Genomic DNA, 20522 nt, shown 5'->3' with positions numbered 1-20522 from the left:
CTGATTCCATGTCCTTAGTGTAGCTACCACCACTGGGCAGGATGTGTATTTCGTGGGGGGAGATGGGAGCGCTGCCGTGGCGAGGGCCCAGAGGGTCGTTCCCTTGCAGGAAGACTCCTCCACCTTCACCCATTCCGTGGTGGGTTCGCGTATCCACCCCTCTCTCTGCCGTTGCTGCTCGGTGGTAGTATTGTAAATTTGGTAGTGCTCTTACCCACCTCACCCCCTCCCCCCCACATACACACAAACGGCATGATCATTTTGTCTGTGTTGTGGAAGAATACCTGGGGGATGAAGATTGATATCGATCTGAACAGGAAGAGGAACCTCGGCAGTACGGTTATTTTGATCGTCTGCACCCTCCCCGCCACAGAGAGCGGGAGCATGTACCGTCTCTATTGGTCCTTTTTGACTTCCTCGGCCAGGCTGGTCAGATTCCACTAATGGATCTGTGTCCAGTCACGGGCTATTTCCATCCCCAGGTAGCGGAGTTTGTTTTGGGTAGTTTGAATGGAAATCCCTCCAGCTCTGTCCCTCCCCCATTTGGGTTCACCGGGAATGCCTCGCTCTTGCCCAAGTTAAGTTTATAGCCCAAGAAGGTTCTGAACTCTCTCAGGAGCTCCATGATTGCTCTCAATCCTTCCTGCGGTTCTGAGACGTAGAGGAGCAGGTCATCTGCATACAATGAGACTGTGCTCCCTGCCTCCCCTTTGGATGCACTTCCAGCTTTTCGCATCTCGCAGAGCAATCACCAGGGGTTCAATTGCTAGGGCAAACGAGAGGGGACAGTGGGCATCCCTGCCGAGTGCCTCTGTGCAGGTGGAAGTATTCAGAGCTGGTGGTGTTGGTTCGTACGCTTGCCTTGGGGGTGTTGTACAAGATTTTCACCCAGGAGATGAATCCAGACCCGAGCCCAAACAGCTCCAGTACCTCGAGGAGGTATTTCCATTTGACTCTGTCAAAGGCCTTTTCTGCATCCAGGGAGATGATCACCTCTGGTGTTCTCTCCCCAGAGGGGGGTCATTATTATCAGCCGACTGATGATCGCAGTAAGCTGCCCACCCTTGACAAAGCCCGTCTGGTCCTCTGCGATCACCTCTGGTACGCAATTCTGAGTTTGCACATTCTTCCGTGTCTGCGTGGGTCTCACCCCACCACCCACAAATATGTGCAGGGTAGGTCAATTGGGCACCCTAAATTGCCTCTTAAATTGAACAAAATAGAATTGGGTACCCAAAATTATTTTTTTTAAATAGTGCTTTATAAATAGGTTGTTGTTGCACAACGGATGTAGAAAAAAGCCATAGGGAAAGCTAACATAGGTCTCTTGAATGGAAAGATGTCATCATTAATAATTGTTTTACGGTTTACAACAGAATAGTACAATAATTTTTGTTCCATGTACCTTTTAAAAATATACCCATAGTATTTCTGTATCCGTCCCTTTATGTATTACATTCTTTTGATGATTTAGATAGTTCTGCCACATCAAGCATTTTCTATAAATGCTCTGTCCCACTATTCAGGTGGATATAGATTTTGTGATACTTTTCAAAGGAAATTATAGAGTTGTCTCAGTGTCCTTACCTGACATTCTTCCCTCATGGATTGCAGAGATTCAAGAAGGTGACTCATCATCAAGTGCAATTAAGGTTGTGCAATAAAAATGCTGGCTTAGCCAACAGCGCCCATATCCCGTGAAAGAATAATAAAACAAAACACCACCCAAAACTGATTCATTGGCCTTCCATCTGACTTGCAGTTTATGAGGCTATGCCTGCTTGCCAACTACACTTCAAGAGTGACAGATTGATTGGGAAGTGCTTTGGGATGTCCATGATAAAATACTTTATAAACACAAGTTCTTCACTAAAACTTTCAAATTAATCAATTGTTAAGGCTTAGCAGGGAAGTCTAAATGAGTCACTTCAAACTTAATTCATATTTTTCTGTATTTTCAGATAATTTCCAGCAGATTTGGTATCATAATATAGACATACAATACAGTTCAGGCTGACATTGCATTCAGTTTGAGGACGTCAGCTAAACTCTTCATCAGATTCAAAAATGAGGGGTTGAAATTGTCTATTCCACTTGTACTCCAGTATTCACTCAGGTTTCTTGCATTTGGCTATACTTTATTTTTGTTGTGTTCTCTAATATTCAGCCTCAGATCTTTTTGAGAATGCAATCTTACTAAAAAATGTTAGTAAAATGATAGCTGTACCTTATGAGCTATGAAATCTCCCCAGACTGGACCAAAAGACCTTATATAAAGTGGTGCATTCTTTTCTGTTCAATTCAATCTATCATTAGTTCAAGATAACATTCCATGACTGCTCATCTTTGAGCCTTAAGAGCCTGCGTGGCACCTGAAAATGGGCACTGCATGAACCCAATTTCTAGCGTTCAGCATACAAAAGGTTAACAATGACAAGAGCTTATGAAAATAAGCACCAGTAAATGAAATTAAAAAGGATAAATGCTGCAGGAAATAAAACCCTTGAGTAGGTATCAATAGCGTGATTGTTCCTTATAATAACTGCAGTGACATTCCCCTTGCTAGATTTCTTCCTTCTTAACTGTTGACCATCTGGATTTGAACAGGATGCACGTTCTCTGCCTTCAGTATTTGCTACACTTAAATGAGCTTCAGCGTAGTCTGACAGGTCCAGCTGGCTATCATGGTAGCAGCCATCAAAAGCCATGTTTTGTGTCTGAGTCAACCTAAAGGAATCTGAAAACTGAAAAATAAAAGTGCTTTTGTCATTATCACTAGTACAGAGATGACTGCAAAAGATTGATTTACTGTTGGGCCCAATTTTAACTCCATGCTAGTAGGTGGGTTGTGAATAGGTTAAAATTGGGCCCCGATATAAAATTCAATAGTTCTGAAAAGCAATCTTCCCATTTGCAAATCCATTTACTGTAATGTAATTCAAGTGGATCTTCAACCATGTAAAATCAAGTTAATACACTTGCAAATAATTCAGTGTTATTTAAAATCTGCTTCTTTCTTTCTCGCAATGTAACAATAGACTAACACCCTCTGCGAGAAGAGATTCCTCCTCACCTGCATTTTTAATGGAAGACATTAAGCTGTGACCCCTAGTTCTGCATTCCCACATGAGAGGAATATTCTCTCATAACATCTACACTGTCAAACCCCCTCATTACACGTTGCAATGAAATCATCTCTCTTTCTTCTAAATTCCAATGAGTATACACCCAACCTGCTCAATCGTTTCTCAGAAGACAATCCTTTTATCCGAGGAATCAACCCAGTGAATCTTCTTGGAACTGCTTCATACCTCCACATTTATATCAAATGTCTTTTGATGCTGGCAGCCATTTTCGTTTCCCCAAAGGGCTTTCAGGAAGACTCAAATATGTCTCAGACGTATCCACAGCCTTTTAAAGGCCCACAACTTTCAGCACTACACTCCACCCCCCCAACCCATATGTGACCTTTGCGTTTGTGTAATCCTTTGCCTGTAGCCAGCTCAGCGCAATATAGAAGTGAGAGTCAATTTATATTATAATTAGACTGATCATGGACATTTCTGTGGGATAAGCATTTTGCCAATCTGACTAATTGTTTGCTACCAACTGTTGTCTGTTCCACACAAACAGCTGAAAAATTAATGCTCACTTCTCTAATTGGAGCAGAAATGCAATTCCCGAAGTAATCTCTATGTGTCATTAAAAGGGTGTGAATTCGGTGTCGAGGGTGGTTGGATCCAGGGTCAAACCAGGGTGGGGACTCGCGATTTTTGGGGTTGCGGTGGAGCCAGGAGTGCAGGAGGCGAAAAGGCCGGTGTCCTGGCCTTTGCGCCCCTAGTAGCCCGGCGGAGGATCTTGATGCAGTGGAAAGATGCGAGGCCCCCAAGTGTGGAGACCTGGATCAGTGACATGGCGGGATTTATAAAATTGGAGAGGGTCAAATTTGCCCTGAGAGGATCAATACAAGGGTTCTATAAACGGTGGCAGCCTTTTCTGGACTTCCTGGCTCAAAGATAGGTATCTTGGTCAATAGCAGCAGCACAACTTAACATTGTGTTAATTTAAGTTGTTAATATGTTTTGTTGTTCATTGAGGATGGGCGAATGTTTATGATTGCTATCATTATTGTTATTGTTGGTATTTTATTACGGTTCATTGTTGTTGTATAAATACTACGTTTTTCAATAAAAAAAATTTTTTTTTAAAAGGGTGTGAATTTCTGTCAAGCTTCTGACAATTAACTTATCATTACAGGTGGACTGTCACAGGAATCAACGTGAAGCTACAGTAGAACAATGAACAAAGAACAATACAGCACAGGAACAGGCCCTTCGCCCCTCCCAGCATGTACCGGTCACCCCTCAACCTCCATCTTTTTTTTTTTTAATTTAGAGTACCCAATTATTTTTTTACAATTAAGGGGCAATTTAGCATGGCCAACCCACTAAGCTGCATATTTTGGGTTGTGGGGGCGAAACCCACGCAAACACGGGGAGAATGTGCAAACTCCACACGGACAGTGACCCAGAGCCGGGATCGAACCTGGGACCTCGGCGGCGTGAGGCAGCAGGGCTAACCCACTGCGCCACCATGCTGCCCTGACCTCCATCTTTTTACGGGTGGCACAGTAGCATAGTGGTTAGCATTGCTGCTTCACAGCGCCAGGATCCCAGGTTCAATTCCCGGCTTGGATCACTGTCTGTGCGGAGTCTGCACGTTCTCCCTGTGTCTGTGTGGGTTTCCTCTGGGTGCTCCAGTTTCCTCCCACAAGTCCCGAAAAACGTGCTGTTATGTAACTTTGACATTCTGAATTCTCCCTCTGTGTACCATAACAGGTGCTGGAATGTGGCAACTAGGGGCTTTTCACAGTAACTTCATTGCAGTGTTAATATAAGCCTACTTGTGAAAATAAAGATTATTATTATTAATGAAAGCAGTCCAAGTCTATTCAGCCTCTCCTCTGACCATAATTGTGCGCAATATTCAAAGTGCGGCCTTACCAACGTTCTATACAACTGTAGCATGCCTTGCCCCATCCAATGAAGGGCAAGCATTCCATATGCTTTCTTGATTACCTTGTCCACTTGTGGTGCCACTTTCAAAGATCTGTGGACCTGCTCGCCCAGATCTCTCTGACTTTCTATATTCCTAAGAGTTTTGCCATTTACGGTATATTTCCCCTCTATTTTCGACCAACCAAAATGCATTACCTCATATTTGTCTGCATTAAACTCCATTTGCCATTTATCTACCCAAGTCTCCAACCTATCTACGTCCTGCTGTATCCTCTGACAATCCTCAACACTATCTGCCACTCCACCAACCTTGGCGTCATCCACAAACTTACTAATCAAACCAGTCACACTTTCCTCCAAATTGTTTATGTATACTACAAACAGCGCAGGCCCCAGCACAGATCCCTGTGGATCATCACTCGACACAACCTTCCATTCAGAAAAACACCCTTCTGCTGCTACCCTTTGCCTTCTGTGACCGAGCCAGTTCTGTATCCATTTTACCACCTCACCTCTGATCCCGTGTGACTTCACCTTTTGTCCCAGTCTGCAATAAGGCACCTTGTCAAAGGGTTTATTGAAGTCCATGTAAACAACATCTACCGCCCTCCCCTCATCAATCACCTTTGTCACTTCCTCAAAAAACTCGATAAGTTAGTGAGGCACGACTGCCCCTTCACAAAACCATGCTGTCTATCGCTAATGAGTCCATTTGTTTTCAAATGGGTATAAATCCTGTCCCTGAGAATTCTCTCCAATAATTTCCTTACTAATGACGTAAGGCTCACTGGCCTATAGTTTCCAGGATTATCCCTAGTACCTTTCTTAAACAGTGGTACCACATTAGCTATTCTTTAGTCCTCTGGATCTCACCTGTAGCCAATGAGGATACAAAGATGTCAGTCAAGCCCCAACAATTTCCTCTCTTGCTTCCCTCAGTATTCTGGGGTAAATCCCATCCGGCCCAGGAGATTTATCTACCGTAATATATTTTAAAAGACCCAATACCGCCTCCTTTTTAATGTCACATGACCAGGCTTCCACCCTACCGAAGAATCATCTTGCACAAAGTCCTTTTCTTTGGTGAACACTGATGCAAGGTATTCATTTAATACCTCGCCCTAATCCTCTCGCTCAACATATCGATTCCCCCCACTGTCCTTAATGATCCAATCCTTTTCCTGACCACCCTCTTGCTTTTTACATGTGAATAAAAACATTGGGATTCACCTTAATTCTACTTGCCAAGGACTTTTCATGACCCCTCCCAGCCCTCCTAATTCCCCGCTTAAGTACCTTCCTTCTTTCTTTACACTCCTCAAGGGCTTTGACTGTCCCCACCCTTCTAGACCATACAGAAGTCTCCTTTTTCTTTTTGACAAGGTTCATAATATCCCTCGTTATCAAAGTATTAAAAACCCTGCATAAATTCACCCCACGATGAATTTCACATAGCTGAAACAGTAAACATTCATAATTTTGTTATTCATTGGCCACTTCCGGGAATCCTGCTGCCGGCGGGGGGGGGGGGGGGGGGGGGGGGGGGGGGGGCGGGGGGGGGGGGGGGTGGGGGTGGGGGGAACCGCACCAGAAAGCGGGTGCAGCGGGACGGAGAATCCTGCCCAATGTCCTGCTCTTACTGCTTTTCTTTTCCTTTTCTCCTGTGACACTGGCTAATCTTAATTGATTCAGTTCTGCAGCTTGAGAAATTCTGCATTCAGTGCTGCTTTTGACTGGTTTATCCATTAATACCAGCACAGAGTGCAACCTTTCTGAGAGAACAAGGTGAAATTGGTTAAAGAAAAAATAAGTTACTTTAATTGTATTAAATTATATTAGCTGTAAGGTGATGTATTAATGATGTTTCTCGTTTGAATGCAAATAAGGACTTAATTTACAAGAGTGGGGGAAATCTGTTGGACTTTATAGGATAAAATTGGTTTCCGGTGTAAATATTAATCTTGTATGGAATGTGCAGAGCTCCATCAGTTTTTGCATTTTGTTGTGAATGTGGATTGTTACGACCGGGATGGTAGGAGTGCGTAATTCATCTAGTTCCACTACTCCGCAGGTATGCCATTAGCTTGAAAGTTTAATTCGCTCACCAAAATAGCCAATTGTTTACCTTTGCTACTGTTAGACCCAGAATAAAAGAGACTTTAACCAGGCTTCTTTCAATACATTCAGAATGATTAGTTTATTATAAAATAAAACTTAAAAAATAAACATGTTGTAAGAACTGGTCAACACACAATTGTACTCTGGAAGTATAACTATCTATCCCGTTTTAAAAATATCCCATGTGCACACACAAACAAACAAAGGACAAACAGATAGGGTCTCTACAGAGATGGGCTTTGGAGGATAAGCTCTGTAAAATAAAGGATAAAGTTTGCAGTGTTTCGATGCCGATGATCTGAAGCTCCCTTATGTGAAGTAGATGTTTTCCGGTAGATGTCAGGAGATTCTCACTAATCGAGCTTCAGTGTGGAGGAGAATATAGAGTTAGATCAATTCTTCTTGTCTCAGATTTGCAGGTTTCCAAGTGCAGACAAATTATTGTCAGATGAGGATTTTCTGGCTGCAGGTGGATAATCACTCATGGAATTTCAGGCAATGCAGTGAGATACCGAGTTAGGGCTGCTTTCCTTCTTGGTTTATTCCCCAAAACTGAGTTATAAACAATAGGTTCAAAACTTAAAGCTCCTCTGTCAGGTGATCAAATCATAGACCTTTGCCTTTGAACCAGCTTCTCCCCATCACTTAAAATAATTGCAGCTCAACAAACCGTTCTCCCCCCCCCCCCCCCCCCCCCCCTCCACAAATATCATGCTGATCAGGTAGCAAAGTCATGTGATTTCCTGGAAAAGACATGCTTGTTAATGCTCCAAGGTGAACTTGTGATCCTATTTGAAATAAAATCCAAGTGTCCAAATAATAAAAAATCCAGTGTCCTTCCAATATTAAAAATAAAATACAGTTCGTAAAGATACGTGACTGGGCTTTATTCTTCCCCACAGGTGGGTTTTTAAGTTGGGGGGATGGGGGGGCGGGAGCATGAAATTTCAGGGACTGGATTCTCTCCGGGTTCCTGCCTGGCCAATCACACAGTGATTTTATGCTGGGGCAGGCAAGGCCTCAGGTGGGAAGCCCACCCTTGCCCCAGTTGAAGCCGTCAAGTGGCCAATTAATGGCACCTTAAAGGTCTTTTCCCACCTAGTCTCAATTTTTAGACTGATGAGAACATTGAACCTCAGTGAAAGAATGAAAGTTAGATCTCGGGCAGGAAGTGGGCGGCAGGGTAAGCGTTTCCATCAGAAGCACCCTTCTTACTGAGGCATCCGTACATTAAGGCCCGGTGACCTACAGACCTCTCTCCCACATTGGCATCTCCCTCGAGACCTAGATTTCCCCCATGGTTAACCCCCCTAGCACTCCCCCCACCTCCTACCATTGAACCCCTGCACTTACCTTGTCCTTTGGCTCCAGCACTATCACTAAAGCGGGTTGGAATAGTTCCTCTTCTGTCCTGCGTTGTCACTGCAGGGATTGGATAGCAGCCAGTCAGTCAGATTGGTCAGCAGCTCACTAAGGCAGAACTCCGTCCCAAATAAGGGGCGGAAGTCCTGCCTGCAGCTAATCAATGCTCATTGAAGCATAAATTACTGTGGACAGTCAGGAGAATTGATGGTGGGAGATTAGCCCCGGCCATCTGAAAAATGCAGGCCATGGTTTTCTCAACAAGATGTTGTCATTGTGAGAGTGCTACTGTCATATGTTCAAATTGTTATACAGGTAGTTGCAATTCTGACATATTGAATGCGCATACTGTATAAGGAAAAGCTCTTTACATAATTTATAAAGTAGACCTTCAAAGAATTCTCTCAATCTCTATTTTGTATACACATGTTTTGAAAATAACAATGTTAGTCATCTTACCTTCTCTCTCTGCTTTATTTTTTTCCTTTCTTCAATAGTGGTTAGATAGTTCACAGCCGCATATTCAATTATAGAAAGGAATACAAAGAGAAAGCTGACCCAGAGGTAGATATCCACAGCTTTAACGTAAGATACTCGAGGCATAGATGCATTCACTCCAGTTATAATTGTTGACATTGTCAGTATAATTGTTATTCCTTTCAGTGGATAAGAAATAAATAGATGTAAGTATTGTTGATGGTATGAGATAGACAACAGTTAAAATAACTTGAGCCCTTCATTCTAATCTGGATCAAGATGAGAGATTGGGTGGATCACCCATCTGTAGCCAGAATCCTCAATTCTATTGGGATTTTGCTCCTTTTTTGACAAGCCATCATGTTAGCAGATAAACAATGCTAAGCACTGTTCCCAGCAGCAGCTTAGAAGCAATTCAGCCCTGAATCCTGAGTGACCAACACGAGTGCTATTGGAAATATAAAACCTCGACAGTTCAACCATAAACCTTTAGGGATCCAACATAAAGTATAACATTTTCAGAAAGCATTTTAATGGGCTTTTGCAAAAGGAGTGCACTGAGCAAAACTAAACTTATCACATGGAGTTAACTTAAATGCAGGCAGTTCAGAATTATGCACTAATATCAAAGGTTCGGTTTGGATAAAAAAGCAATGAATTGTCTAATGTTACCAAAATTGGCACAAGTTTTTGCATTGATGTTACCAATGGGAACTTACACCCAAATTTCCTGCAGCGCATATGTAACAGAATAAGTGACACAAGAGCACTGTCAACAGTAAATAGTGGACTGCTTACTTCTGCTTTGAGGCCTCACTCTCACAGAGCTCTTGCCTCCACTGCTCCTCTTCCTCTTCCCTTACTATGCAGTACAGGAATATGGCCATTGGGAAAATCATTCCAGATGCAAGGTCCTTCTCAGCATGGGGGAGCAGGGTGGTGGGAGGAGCACAAATGCAAAAAAGCTTTGTGTCACTGAGAGCACTTTGATTAAAAATAGTGCAGATCTCAGAAATATAAAACTAAATCACAAATAAAATGGCTATCAAACTCCAGAAATATCAGTTGCACCCATATCCACCGACCTTGGGCATGTTGCACCTAAATATATACGTGTAAATCTACACTAGCGCAATACTAGCATGAATGCAGGAAATTTAATGATCTGTTCATTTGCATGGAACAGAGCTAAATAAAAGGAGCAAAGAGTTTCAGGGAATGTGTCACAAAAGTGTCACAAAAGATTCAGGGAACCCATAAATATCTCTTTATTGCTAAGACCACTAAATATATCATGACCCTTATTCTAGAGGTAAATCTCCAACATGAAACTAATTTGAAACCAGCTGACTATAGGGAGTAGATTATATCCAGTTTCTGGTGTCAGCATACAGCACAAAACTGTTGATAATTTGCTACTAACTGGCACTAAATTGTCCATCCCATTAATTGTGATAGTGGGAAAATTGATACCAACGCTGTTGGACGTCCCCCTGTAATGTTTAAGTCTGGGCTCAATATTGTGCTGTTCATCAATCTAAGAGTACTTCATGCTGACATTGGTAATTTTTCTAATCCTCACTTTGATATACACAAGAAGAACATAGAGAAAACAAAAATAAGTTACCCAGTGAAACCCGAGCTGGGACTGCTCTTCTGTCAATCCAGAAGGAAACCCAAGATAGCATGACCATTAACATGGTTGGAAAGTAGGTTTGTAAAAGAAAAAAGAATATGTGCCTCCTTAGGATGAAATTAATAAACAATCTGTTGTACCAACCTGAGGAGAAAAGAAAAGTTACAATTTTGGTAAAATTTCTTCTCATGGCCTATCAGGACCAATCTTCCACCTCAACCCCACTTTCCCACCCTATCCAGATATCTTTAGTACCCAAACATCTATTGATTTCAATTTTCAGTATGTTCAATGGGTGAGCAACCATAGTAGAAAATTCCAAAGATTAATAACCCTCTGAGTGAAGAAATTTCTCTTTGTCTCAAATTAAAATGTTGGCTCCTTGACCTGAGATGATAGAGGAAACAACTTCTCAGCTGTCAAGTCTTCTTGGAATTTTAAAACATTTTTTCAATGAGATCACTGTTCATTCTAAATTTCAGAGAGTACAGGGCCATTCTAATCAATCCTTCCCCCAAGGATAGCCCTCTCATTCCAGGGATCACTCCAGTGAATCTATATTGCACCCTTTCCAAGGCAATTATTTTCTTCTTTACATAAGGAGATCAAAACGATTCACAGAAACCACCAGACGTGGATTCATCAAAGCCTTATATAATTGTAGCACGACTTCCTTACTCTCATACTCTTAACATCTTTGCAATTAAGGCTAACATAACATTCATCTTCCTAATTCTGGTTATCCCCACGTGTTAACTTGCTGTGATTTGTGCACAAGGATTTTCATATCTCCCTGACTATCAACACTTACTAGCTCCTCGCCTTTTGTAACACATTCTGTTTTATATTTTTCCCACCAAAGTGAATCATTCCACATATCCCCTTTATCCTCCATCTGTCACCCTCTTGCCCAATCACTTAACCAGTCCCTTTGCAGCCTCTTTGCATTCTACTCCCAACTTACTCTCCCAACTAGCTTTGTATCATTAGTTAACTTAATATATTACACTTCATCACTTTGCCTAATTTGTTCTTATAGATTGTAAACAGCTGAGGCTCAATTACAGAAAGCAAAACTCATTTCAAGTGATCTATGTATTGTTCGATATTAGAAATAAGGTATAGATTTAAGTGAGTTTAATTTAGTTTAACTAGGTTAAAACCCTAGTTAGATTCAGGTAACAGTAAGAAGTCTTACAACACCAGTTTGAAATCCAACAGGTTTGTTTCGAATCACTAACTTTCGGAGCGTAGCTCCTTCATCAGGTGAATGAGGAAGGAGCTGCGCTCCGAAAGCTAGTGATTCGAAACAAAGCTGTTGGACTTTAACTTGGTGTTGTAAGACATCTTACTGTGCCCACCCCAGTCCAACGCCGGCATCTCCACATCATGGTTTCTCCTTAAGACTGTGCCATCATCAGTAATGATTAGATATAATTGAGGACCTGCTTGTTGTAGTACCTTCGCATACTTTGACTGTCCATTCCCAATTGAATCTTCCAGACTAACTGTGTCATCTGGTTGCAAAGGGTTGGAGTCTTTTTGCGGCGTTTGTTTGCTGGCATCTCCACATCAGATTCAGGTGTTTGAATGTACAGGGCTTTTTGTTTCCTTTCAAATGGTGTCTGTATTGTGTTTAGAGTTTACAACGTGAAAAGCAAACAGAGCTTAGAGAAGAACTAACTGTTGCTTAGCAATCAGGGGCTGTGGTAGTATGACTAGAGGTATTACGGTAACTAGCAATGCCGAGACACCATTGGTGGAGAAGGCTCGCTGCTCATTGGCCCAATGGTATGTAACACTAGGCACCCATTGGTTAGAGCTGTAAGGTAGCTCCGCCCTGTAAGGCAGGGTATAAGAGCCCGTGTATTCCCCGCAGCTTCCTTTCTGTACCTGAGCTGTTGGGGGAACATCTTGTCTATTAAAGCCTTCCGTTTCGGACTACAACTTCGCTTCTGTGGTCATTGATAGTGGATCAATTTAATAGACAAGTTTTAAAGGATGGAGTTCCGCATCAAGCCTGAGTGTCTACAACGGAGCCCCCACGCGTCTACCGCAGCAGCTACCTTTAAGCACTGGTTAGCTTATTTCAACGGCTACATTGGCACAGCAGAAAGCACACCGACGAGGAAGCAGAAACTACAGATCTTGCACTCGAGAGTGGGCCTGGACATCTACACGCTCATGGAGGATGCTACAGATTACGATTCAGCAATGGAACTACTCAAAGGACATTATATCTGCCCAGTAAACCAAGTCTACTCCTGGCACCTACTGGCAATGAGACAGCAGAGCCCTGGTGAGTCACTAGACGAGTTCTATCGTGCGCTCCTCATGCTAGGGAGAAACTGCAGCTGCCCACAGGTTTCGGCTAATGAACATACTGAACTTTTGATCCAGGACGCTTTTGCTGCAGGTATGCAGTCCCCGCAAATCCGCCAGAGACTGCTCGAAAAAGACACTCTGGGCCTCAAGGAGGCACGGGCCCTCGCCGATTCACTGGACGTGGCCTCCCAAAATGCCCGTGCCTACGCCCCCGACCGCGCGGTGGCCCCCTGGGCAGCGTGGAATCCCCCTCCAGTGGACCCGGAATCGCCCCAGGCCTGCGCTGCAACCCCACAGCGCAACCCCGTTGAGCCCCGTTGCTATTTCTGCGGGCAGGTAAAACAGCGCTGCCCAGTCCGTTCGGCAACGTGTAAAGGGGTGCGGCAAGAAGGGCCATTTCATGGTAGTATGCCAGGCCCCGGCGGTCGCTGCGGTTTCGGGCGGTGAGTGCGGTTCACCGCTCCAACCCTCTCCACGATCCCCGAGCGGCCCACGAATATCGCCAGCTACCTCCCCCAGCGCCACGTGGGGCCCCCGAGCACCGCCATCTTGCTCTGCCGATGCTACGTGCGGGGGATGGGTGCCGCCATTTTGTCCACCCCCAGCCATGTGCAACCAGTGGGCGCCGCCATCTTGGACCGGCTCCAAGGACCCCAGCATGGGTGACCACACACCACCCGAAGACGATTCCGAACTCCTGCCACGTTTGGCATCGGTGACCTTGGACCAGTCTCGACCCCGCAGCCTTTCCACAGCAACAACGACATATTAATCAACGGGCACGAGACGACCTGTCTACTCGACTCTGGGAGCACAGAGAGCTTTATATACCCTGAAACGGTAAGGCGCTGTTCTCTTCCTGTCCATCCCGTCAATCAAAAAATCGCCCTGGCCTCTGGCTCCCATTCAGTTTAATCAAAGGGTATTGTGTAGCGAACCTCACGGTCCAAGGGAGGGAGTTCAAGAACTACAGGCTCTACGTCCTCCCTCACCTCTGCGCAGCCACTCTCCTAGGGTTAGATTTCCAGTGCAACCTCAAAGTCTAACTTTCAAATTCGGCGGCCCTATACCCCCCTCACTGTCTGCAGCCTCGCAACCCTCAAGGTCGATCCCCCCTCCCTGTTTGCAAACCTCACCCCGGATTGAAAACCCGTCACCACTAGGAGCTGACGGTACAGTGCCCAGGATCGGACGTTCATCAGGTCCGAGGTGCAACGGCTCCTGAGGGAAGAGGTCATCGAGGCTAGCAACAGCCCCTGGAGAGCCCAAGTAGTGGTGGTAAAGACCGGGGTGAAGAATAGGATGGTCATAGACTACAGTCAGACCATCAACAGGTTTACGCAGCTGGACGCGTACCCTCTCCCCCGCATATCCGACCTGGTAAACAGGATTGCGCAACAAAGTTTCTCCACGGTTGACCTTAAGTCCGCCTACCACCAGCTCCCCATCCGCGCGAGTGATCACAAGTACACTGCCTTCGAGGCAGATGGGTGGCTCTACCACTTTTTAAGGATTCCTTTCGGTGTCACTAATGGGGTTTTGATCTTCCAGCGAGAGATGGATCGAATGGTTGACCGCTACGGTTTACGGGCAACATTCCCGTATCTCGATAACGTCACCATCTGCGGCCACGACCAGCAGGACCATGACACCAACCTCCGAAAATTCCTCCAGACCGCGGAAACCCTTAATCTTACGTATAACAAGGATAAATGCGTGTTTAGCACCCACTGCCTAGCCATCCTCGGCTACGTAGTGCAAAATGGAGTGATAGGCCCCGACCCGGAACGCATGCGTTCCCCCTCTCCCACTGCTCCAAGGCCCTGAAGTGCTGCCTCGGGTTCTTCTCATATTACGCTCAGTGGGTCCCCAACTACGCCGACAAAGCCCGTCCAAACAACTACTTTCCCCCTGTCGACGGAGGCCCACCAGGCCTTCAGCCGCATCAAAGCAGACATTGCAAAGGCCATGATGTGCGCCATCGACGCGTCTCTCCCCTTCCAAGTTGAGAGCGACGCGTCTGACGTAGCTCTGGCGGCCACCCTCAACCAAGCGGGCACCCTCTCGGGTACCCTCCATGCTTCTGAAATCCGCCACTCCTCGGTCGAGAAGGAAGTATAGGCCATAGTAGAAGCTGTGCGATATTGGAGGCATTACCTGGCTGGCAGGAGGTTCACCCTCCTCACGGACCAACGGTCGGTAGCTTTCATGTTCAACAATGCACAGCGGAGCAAGATAAAGAACGATAAGATCTTGCGGTGGAGGATCGAATTATCCACCTATAACTACGAGATCCTGTATCGTCCCGGGAAGCTAAACGAGCCTCCCGATGCCCTGTCCCATGGCACATGTGCCACCGCACAAGTGGACCGCCTCCGAGCCCTTCATGAGGACCACTGCCACCCGGGGGTCACTCGTTTCTTCCATTTTGTAAAGACCCGCAACCTGCCCTACTCCATCGGGGAGGTCAGGACAGTCACTAGGAACTGCCACATCTGCGCGGAGTGCAAGCCGCACTTCTACCGGAGAAAGTGCATCTGATAAAGGCTTCCCGTCCCTTTGAACGCCTCAGCATGGACTTCAAAGGTCCCCTCCCCTCTACCAACTGCAACACGTACTTCCTCAACGTGATTGCCGAGTACTCCCGCTTCCCGTTCGCCATCCCCTGCCTCGACATGACCACAACCACCATCATCAAAGCACTCCACAGCATTTTTTCCCTGTTCAGATTCCCTGCCTACATACACAGTGATAGGGGGTCCTCTTTTATGAGTGACGAACTGCATCAATTCCTGCTTAGCAAGGGCATTACCTCGAGCACGATGCCCAGTTACAACCCCCGGGGTAACGAACAGTTCGAGAGGGAGAACGGAAAGGTCTGGGAGACTGGCCCTACGGTCCAGGAATCTCCCAGTCCCCCGCTGGCAGGAGGTCCTCCCAGACGCCCTCCACTCCATCCGGTCTCTGCTCTGCTGCAACTAACCAAACGCCTCATGAACATCTCCTGGTCTTCCCTAGGAAGTCCTCCTCAGGGACCTCGCTTCTGACCTGGCTGGCAGCCCCCGGGCCGATCCTGCTCCGGAAACACTTGCGGGCGCACAAGTCGGACCCGTTGGTCGAGAGGGTCCATTTACTCCACGCTAACCCCCAGTACGCGTGCGTGGAGTACCCCGAAGGCCGACAAGACACGGTCTCCCTACGGGACCTGGCGCCCGCCGGATCCCCACCCTCACCCTCACCACCAGCCCCACCCTCCCCCCCCCCCACCAGCGCACCTCACGGTCGCCCCCTGCCCTGGACAACCGTTTTTCCCGCCGTCCCTGCCTGGATCCCCCCCCCCCCCCCCCCCCCCCGCCCACCGCAGCACTCTATAGACGCTCCCTTCACTGGCCAGTCAACCTCCCCACCAGCGCCATCTAGAAGTCTGGATGCCCCCTCCCTGGGTCAGCCACCCTCACCAGCGCCATCTAGGCATGTTGAAGTCGCTACAGGGAATGGATCCACGCTCCCGGAGTCACAGACGCCTGCACCTCCACCGATGTCTCCGGCGAAGCTCCGTCGATCGCAAAGGACAACCAAAGCCCCCAACCGTCTGATTGTGTTGCTATGAACTGTATATTGACCTTTTAATGTGACATGTACATGGCCAATTGTGTAATTGTGAAACTGTATTATGTCTTTGTAAATGGGCCAGTGGGCAGACGCAGTACGAAAGTAACGCAGTACCTCAGCAGTCATACTACCAGTATGCTATTCAACCCGGGCGGACCACCAGTTATGGTCGGGCGACCAAGTCGCGCCCCCCCCCCCCCCCCCCCCCGCCGGATTCCTTTTCAACAGGGGGTGAATGTGATAGTATGACTAGAGGTATTACGGTAGCTAGCAATGCTGAGACACCATTGGTGGAGAAGGTTCGCTGCTGATTGGCTCAATGGTATGTAACACTAGGCACCCATTGGTTAGTGCTGTAAGGTAGCTCCGCCCTGTAAGGCAGGGTATAAGAGCTTCCTTTCTGTACCTGAGCTGCTGGGGAAACATCTTGGGCGCGATTCTCCCCTGCCCACGACGGGTCAGAGAATAGTGGGAGGGCATCCCCGACATTTTTCATGCCCTCCCGCTATTCTCCCCCCCCCCCCCCCCCCCCACGGCTGTTCTTTACGGCGAACAGCGATTCTGCCCAGGCCGATGGGCCGAGTTCCCAGGCCTTTACGGCCGTTTTTACGGCAGCAAACACACCTGCTTGCTGCCATCGTAAAAACGGCCGCAACATGCCCGTTCTGGGCATCCAGGGCCCCGATTGGCATGGCCGTACCATGGCCATGCCAAGGGGGCATGGGCCCGCGATCGGTGCCCACCGATCGCGGGCAGTGCGTCCGTTACGGACGCACTCTTTCTCCCTCCGCCGCCCTGCAGGATCAGTCCGCGGGGTGGCCGAGGGAGATGACGGCCCCGCGCATGCGCGGGTTGACGTCATCGTGCGCATCAGCCGGCGTGACGCTTGGCGCGCGGTCTTAGCGACGGTCACTAAGGCCGCGATGCCGTGATTCACGGGGCCCTGCTGCTAGCCCCGCCCCGGGGGGAGAATCAGGTCCCGGGAGGGGGCGCGGAGGCTGCCGTGAAACACGGCCAGTTTCACGGCAGCCTTTACGATTCTCCGCATTTACGGAGAATCTAGCCCCTTGTCTATTAAAGCCTTCAGTTTCGGACTGCAACTTCGCTTCTGTGGTCAATTGATAGTGCATCAGGGGCCACCTTTAAGTTAGAAAGACCATTTGAGTTTAGTTTTAGCTGGATCCGAAGCAGTTGGAGCTTAGCAGCTGGAGAGGAAAAAGCTCTCATAGTTCTGTCAGAAGCAGGATGATTGGAGTAATGGGAAGAAAGCAAATCCCAGAAACTAAAAAACAGCTAAATTCTAGCAACCAGGGAATTAAATGAGACGTTCCAGGAAGATTAAAGTCAAAAGGACAAAGGGGATTTGAATGTGAACAAGGTACAGTTAATTGAAGTTAAAGACAACTAAAAATGCAGACCAGGTGAAGTTGACTAGTGAGAAGCCAACTATCTGATGTAACCTTAAGATTGGTGACCTTAGTACAAGCTTTCAAGCTGTAATGTTCTATTGACATGGCATGGTACCGGAGAGATTATGTGGAAGATTGAATGCACATGAGAACTCAAGACAGAGGAATACTGAAAGGACAGCTGAAGATCCTGGAAATGGATCCTTGCTGAAAACAGCTCAGGAAAACATTGCTTGGAAGATTCTAAGGCGTGACCTTTCTTGGGGAAACACATGTATCACGCCAGAGTCCAGTAAGGTCAGTTGGCTCACAATGTAATAATCATCTGAAGGGGTTCGACTGGGTGGCACCTGCCACTTGATTTCAGAGTGGGATGTGTCTAACCATAGTTGGCCTATTGGTTTACAGGGGCTGGGTATTTACTGAAAACATAACATAAGATATATTTTGTGAATGTGTTATTCTTAAAATCTGCATACATTTGTGAAAAGATAGGTGGGGTGAAGGACTATTGTATTATAGTCACATTTTCCATGTTTAATACGTGTTATTTTTCTGTTGTTAAAAGATAATTGTCAGTCCTGTGACTCTGTTCATCCACATTTTCATGTGTCTTTTTAACCAGTGTTCTATTCTGGGACCTTCGCATTCAGGAGTAACATCAATTGGGATTGTAACACTGTCTGTTAACCAATGAACAATCCATGCTAGTATATTACCACCAATGTCACGAGCTCTAGGGTGCATACCGGCCATGCTGCGTCTGAAAAGTAGTGTGCCACGGCGAAAAGTGGCCGTAAATGACGGGAGACCCCACTCCAGGGATCTACCCAGCACGCAGACCTCGCAAAATCTAACGTGATCTTGCGAGACGTCACAATGTAAAGTTCGCCCATTGTGGGTGGGCTGACTTTTTGGCAAATCTGCATACTAAAGCAAGACAGCTAGTCTCACTCTAATATGCAGTTCCCTGAGGTAACCAAGGCGTTGGGATATATTGCCTTTGCCTTGGAGACCTCGGGCAAGTGCTGTTCAGTATTAGGCATCACAAAGGGGGACCAGGTGGAATGGCACACGTCATGTTCTCCCAGGGGATTGGAGGCTCCCAAGTTCATGCCCTCTGGGTAGGGACATTCCCTGGCACTGCTGGTACCATCTGGACACCCTGGCACTGCCAGACTCGCATTGTGGCAGTGCTAGCCTGGCACCCTGGTAGTGCCACCTGGGTGCCAGCCTCGCACTGCCAAGGTGTCCAGGTGGTACTTCCAGTTGGAAGGGGACTCCCTTACAGTGAGCTGGGGCTTTGGGGGGAGGTCAGGAGTCCCGTCGGGGGCTCGAGAGATCAAGACATCATTTTAAAATGGCACCCTGATCTTTCCCCGCACTGAGGAGTTTCAGCGAGCGGGGTTCCTCAGTGCAGGAAGTGCGGCCTTGGCAGCGCATTCCCCACTGAGGCCCCGTATCTAACTAGAGTCATGTTCGATAGCATTGTGTTTCTCGGTGCCATGAGCATCAGGAAACACACGGCTAAATGCGCTCGCGATGCAACATAGTTCCTATTTGGTTAAATCATGCCTCTAATCTGTCTTGTTTCACATCTAATTGAATGCCTTCTGAAAATCCAAATATACTATATACACTGGTTCCTTTTTATCAAGACCATTGGACTCCAATGCACCTGGGATTCTGCTACTATTAGCCCACCTGGGACTCCTCTGAGACTCTGCACTACTACTGGACAATCTGAGGTCTCTGGTGTCCCTGCTTGTCAGTCACCAAAGATAACCCTAATTTTTTAGAAGCTATTTCCTTCACTTCTGGTTGAACTCCAATGTTCCTCTGGCTTTTCGACATTATTCTGCTGTGTGTTAAATGCCAAGCAAATTGTCACTTCTAAAGTGTGCTCCACTGTTTGCTGTGATTTATGTTTGTGCAGCATTGATTCCCACAGTGAAGTCTCATTGTAATGCTAATTCATGTGTTGAAGTTTGCTGCTGTACCCAGTTCCTGGGCCAAGCTACAATGTCTCAATTATCTTCGGAGCTATTCTTCAATCTCATACTAGTTCTTGGGCCAAACCCTTCTCCAAAGTTCGTGAACTTCACTCTTTTCTTCTACTGGCTTCCTAGATCATATTCCACTTAACTCTTAACTCGCTGGCGATTCATGATCTATATCCTGTTCCTGCAACTGCTCCACAATATTTCTGATTCCTCCAATGGTCCGCAGAAAATATCACTCATCTAAAGTCTTCAAAACTGAATGTTTCTTTTCCATTGCCTCACTGATTGGTGTTTGACAATTTTGGTTCTGTGCTGAATCTTCACTTCCTTCCTGGTTCCTGAACCAAAACCCCATTGCTGCCTCCTGCCTCATGCCTTCTTATTAGAACCAGTTTCATTTCTCAGATTAAAACTAGAGTCTAAGGATCTCCTTTGCACTCTGCCACAGGTTTATGTCCTCTAAGGTGTTGTAGTCCAGAAAACTGGTTGATGAAGAAAAGAGAGGGCGCTAATCTTTCCAGATATAAGTATATAAGTTTTTACTTACAGAGTTATACATTGC

The 20522-nt window shown here is 46.5% G+C and overlaps 1 protein-coding gene across 3 annotated transcripts in view; it reads right to left on the bottom strand.

Moving 5' to 3' along the window:
- Nucleotides 1-1934: 1934 nt before the first annotated feature.
- LOC119969029 (gamma-aminobutyric acid receptor subunit rho-1-like) overlaps nucleotides 1935-20522 on the bottom strand; it is a 43683-nt gene continuing 25095 nt past the window's right edge. Inside the window, exons 7-9 of one of the 3 annotated variants that reach the window (XM_038802158.1) lie at nucleotides 10603-10755; nucleotides 8958-9154; nucleotides 1935-2744 (exon numbers count right to left, since the gene is read on the bottom strand). In XM_038802158.1, coding sequence (XP_038658086.1) covers nucleotides 2442-2744; nucleotides 8958-9154; nucleotides 10603-10755 — 653 coding nt within the window. In that variant the 3' untranslated portion in view covers nucleotides 1935-2441. Of the gene's footprint in view, nucleotides 2745-6641; nucleotides 7689-8957; nucleotides 9155-10602; nucleotides 10756-20522 lie in introns of those variants that run through there. The other 2 variants (XM_038802160.1, XM_038802159.1) reach the window with 2 other exon arrangements.

This window comes from Scyliorhinus canicula, chromosome 7 (assembly GCF_902713615.1).
Source record: "Scyliorhinus canicula chromosome 7, sScyCan1.1, whole genome shotgun sequence".
NCBI classification, from domain to species: Eukaryota; Metazoa; Chordata; class Chondrichthyes; order Carcharhiniformes; family Scyliorhinidae; genus Scyliorhinus; species Scyliorhinus canicula.
Note: the sequence above shows the minus strand (reverse complement) of the source record. Positions and strands in the feature narration are given on the sequence as shown.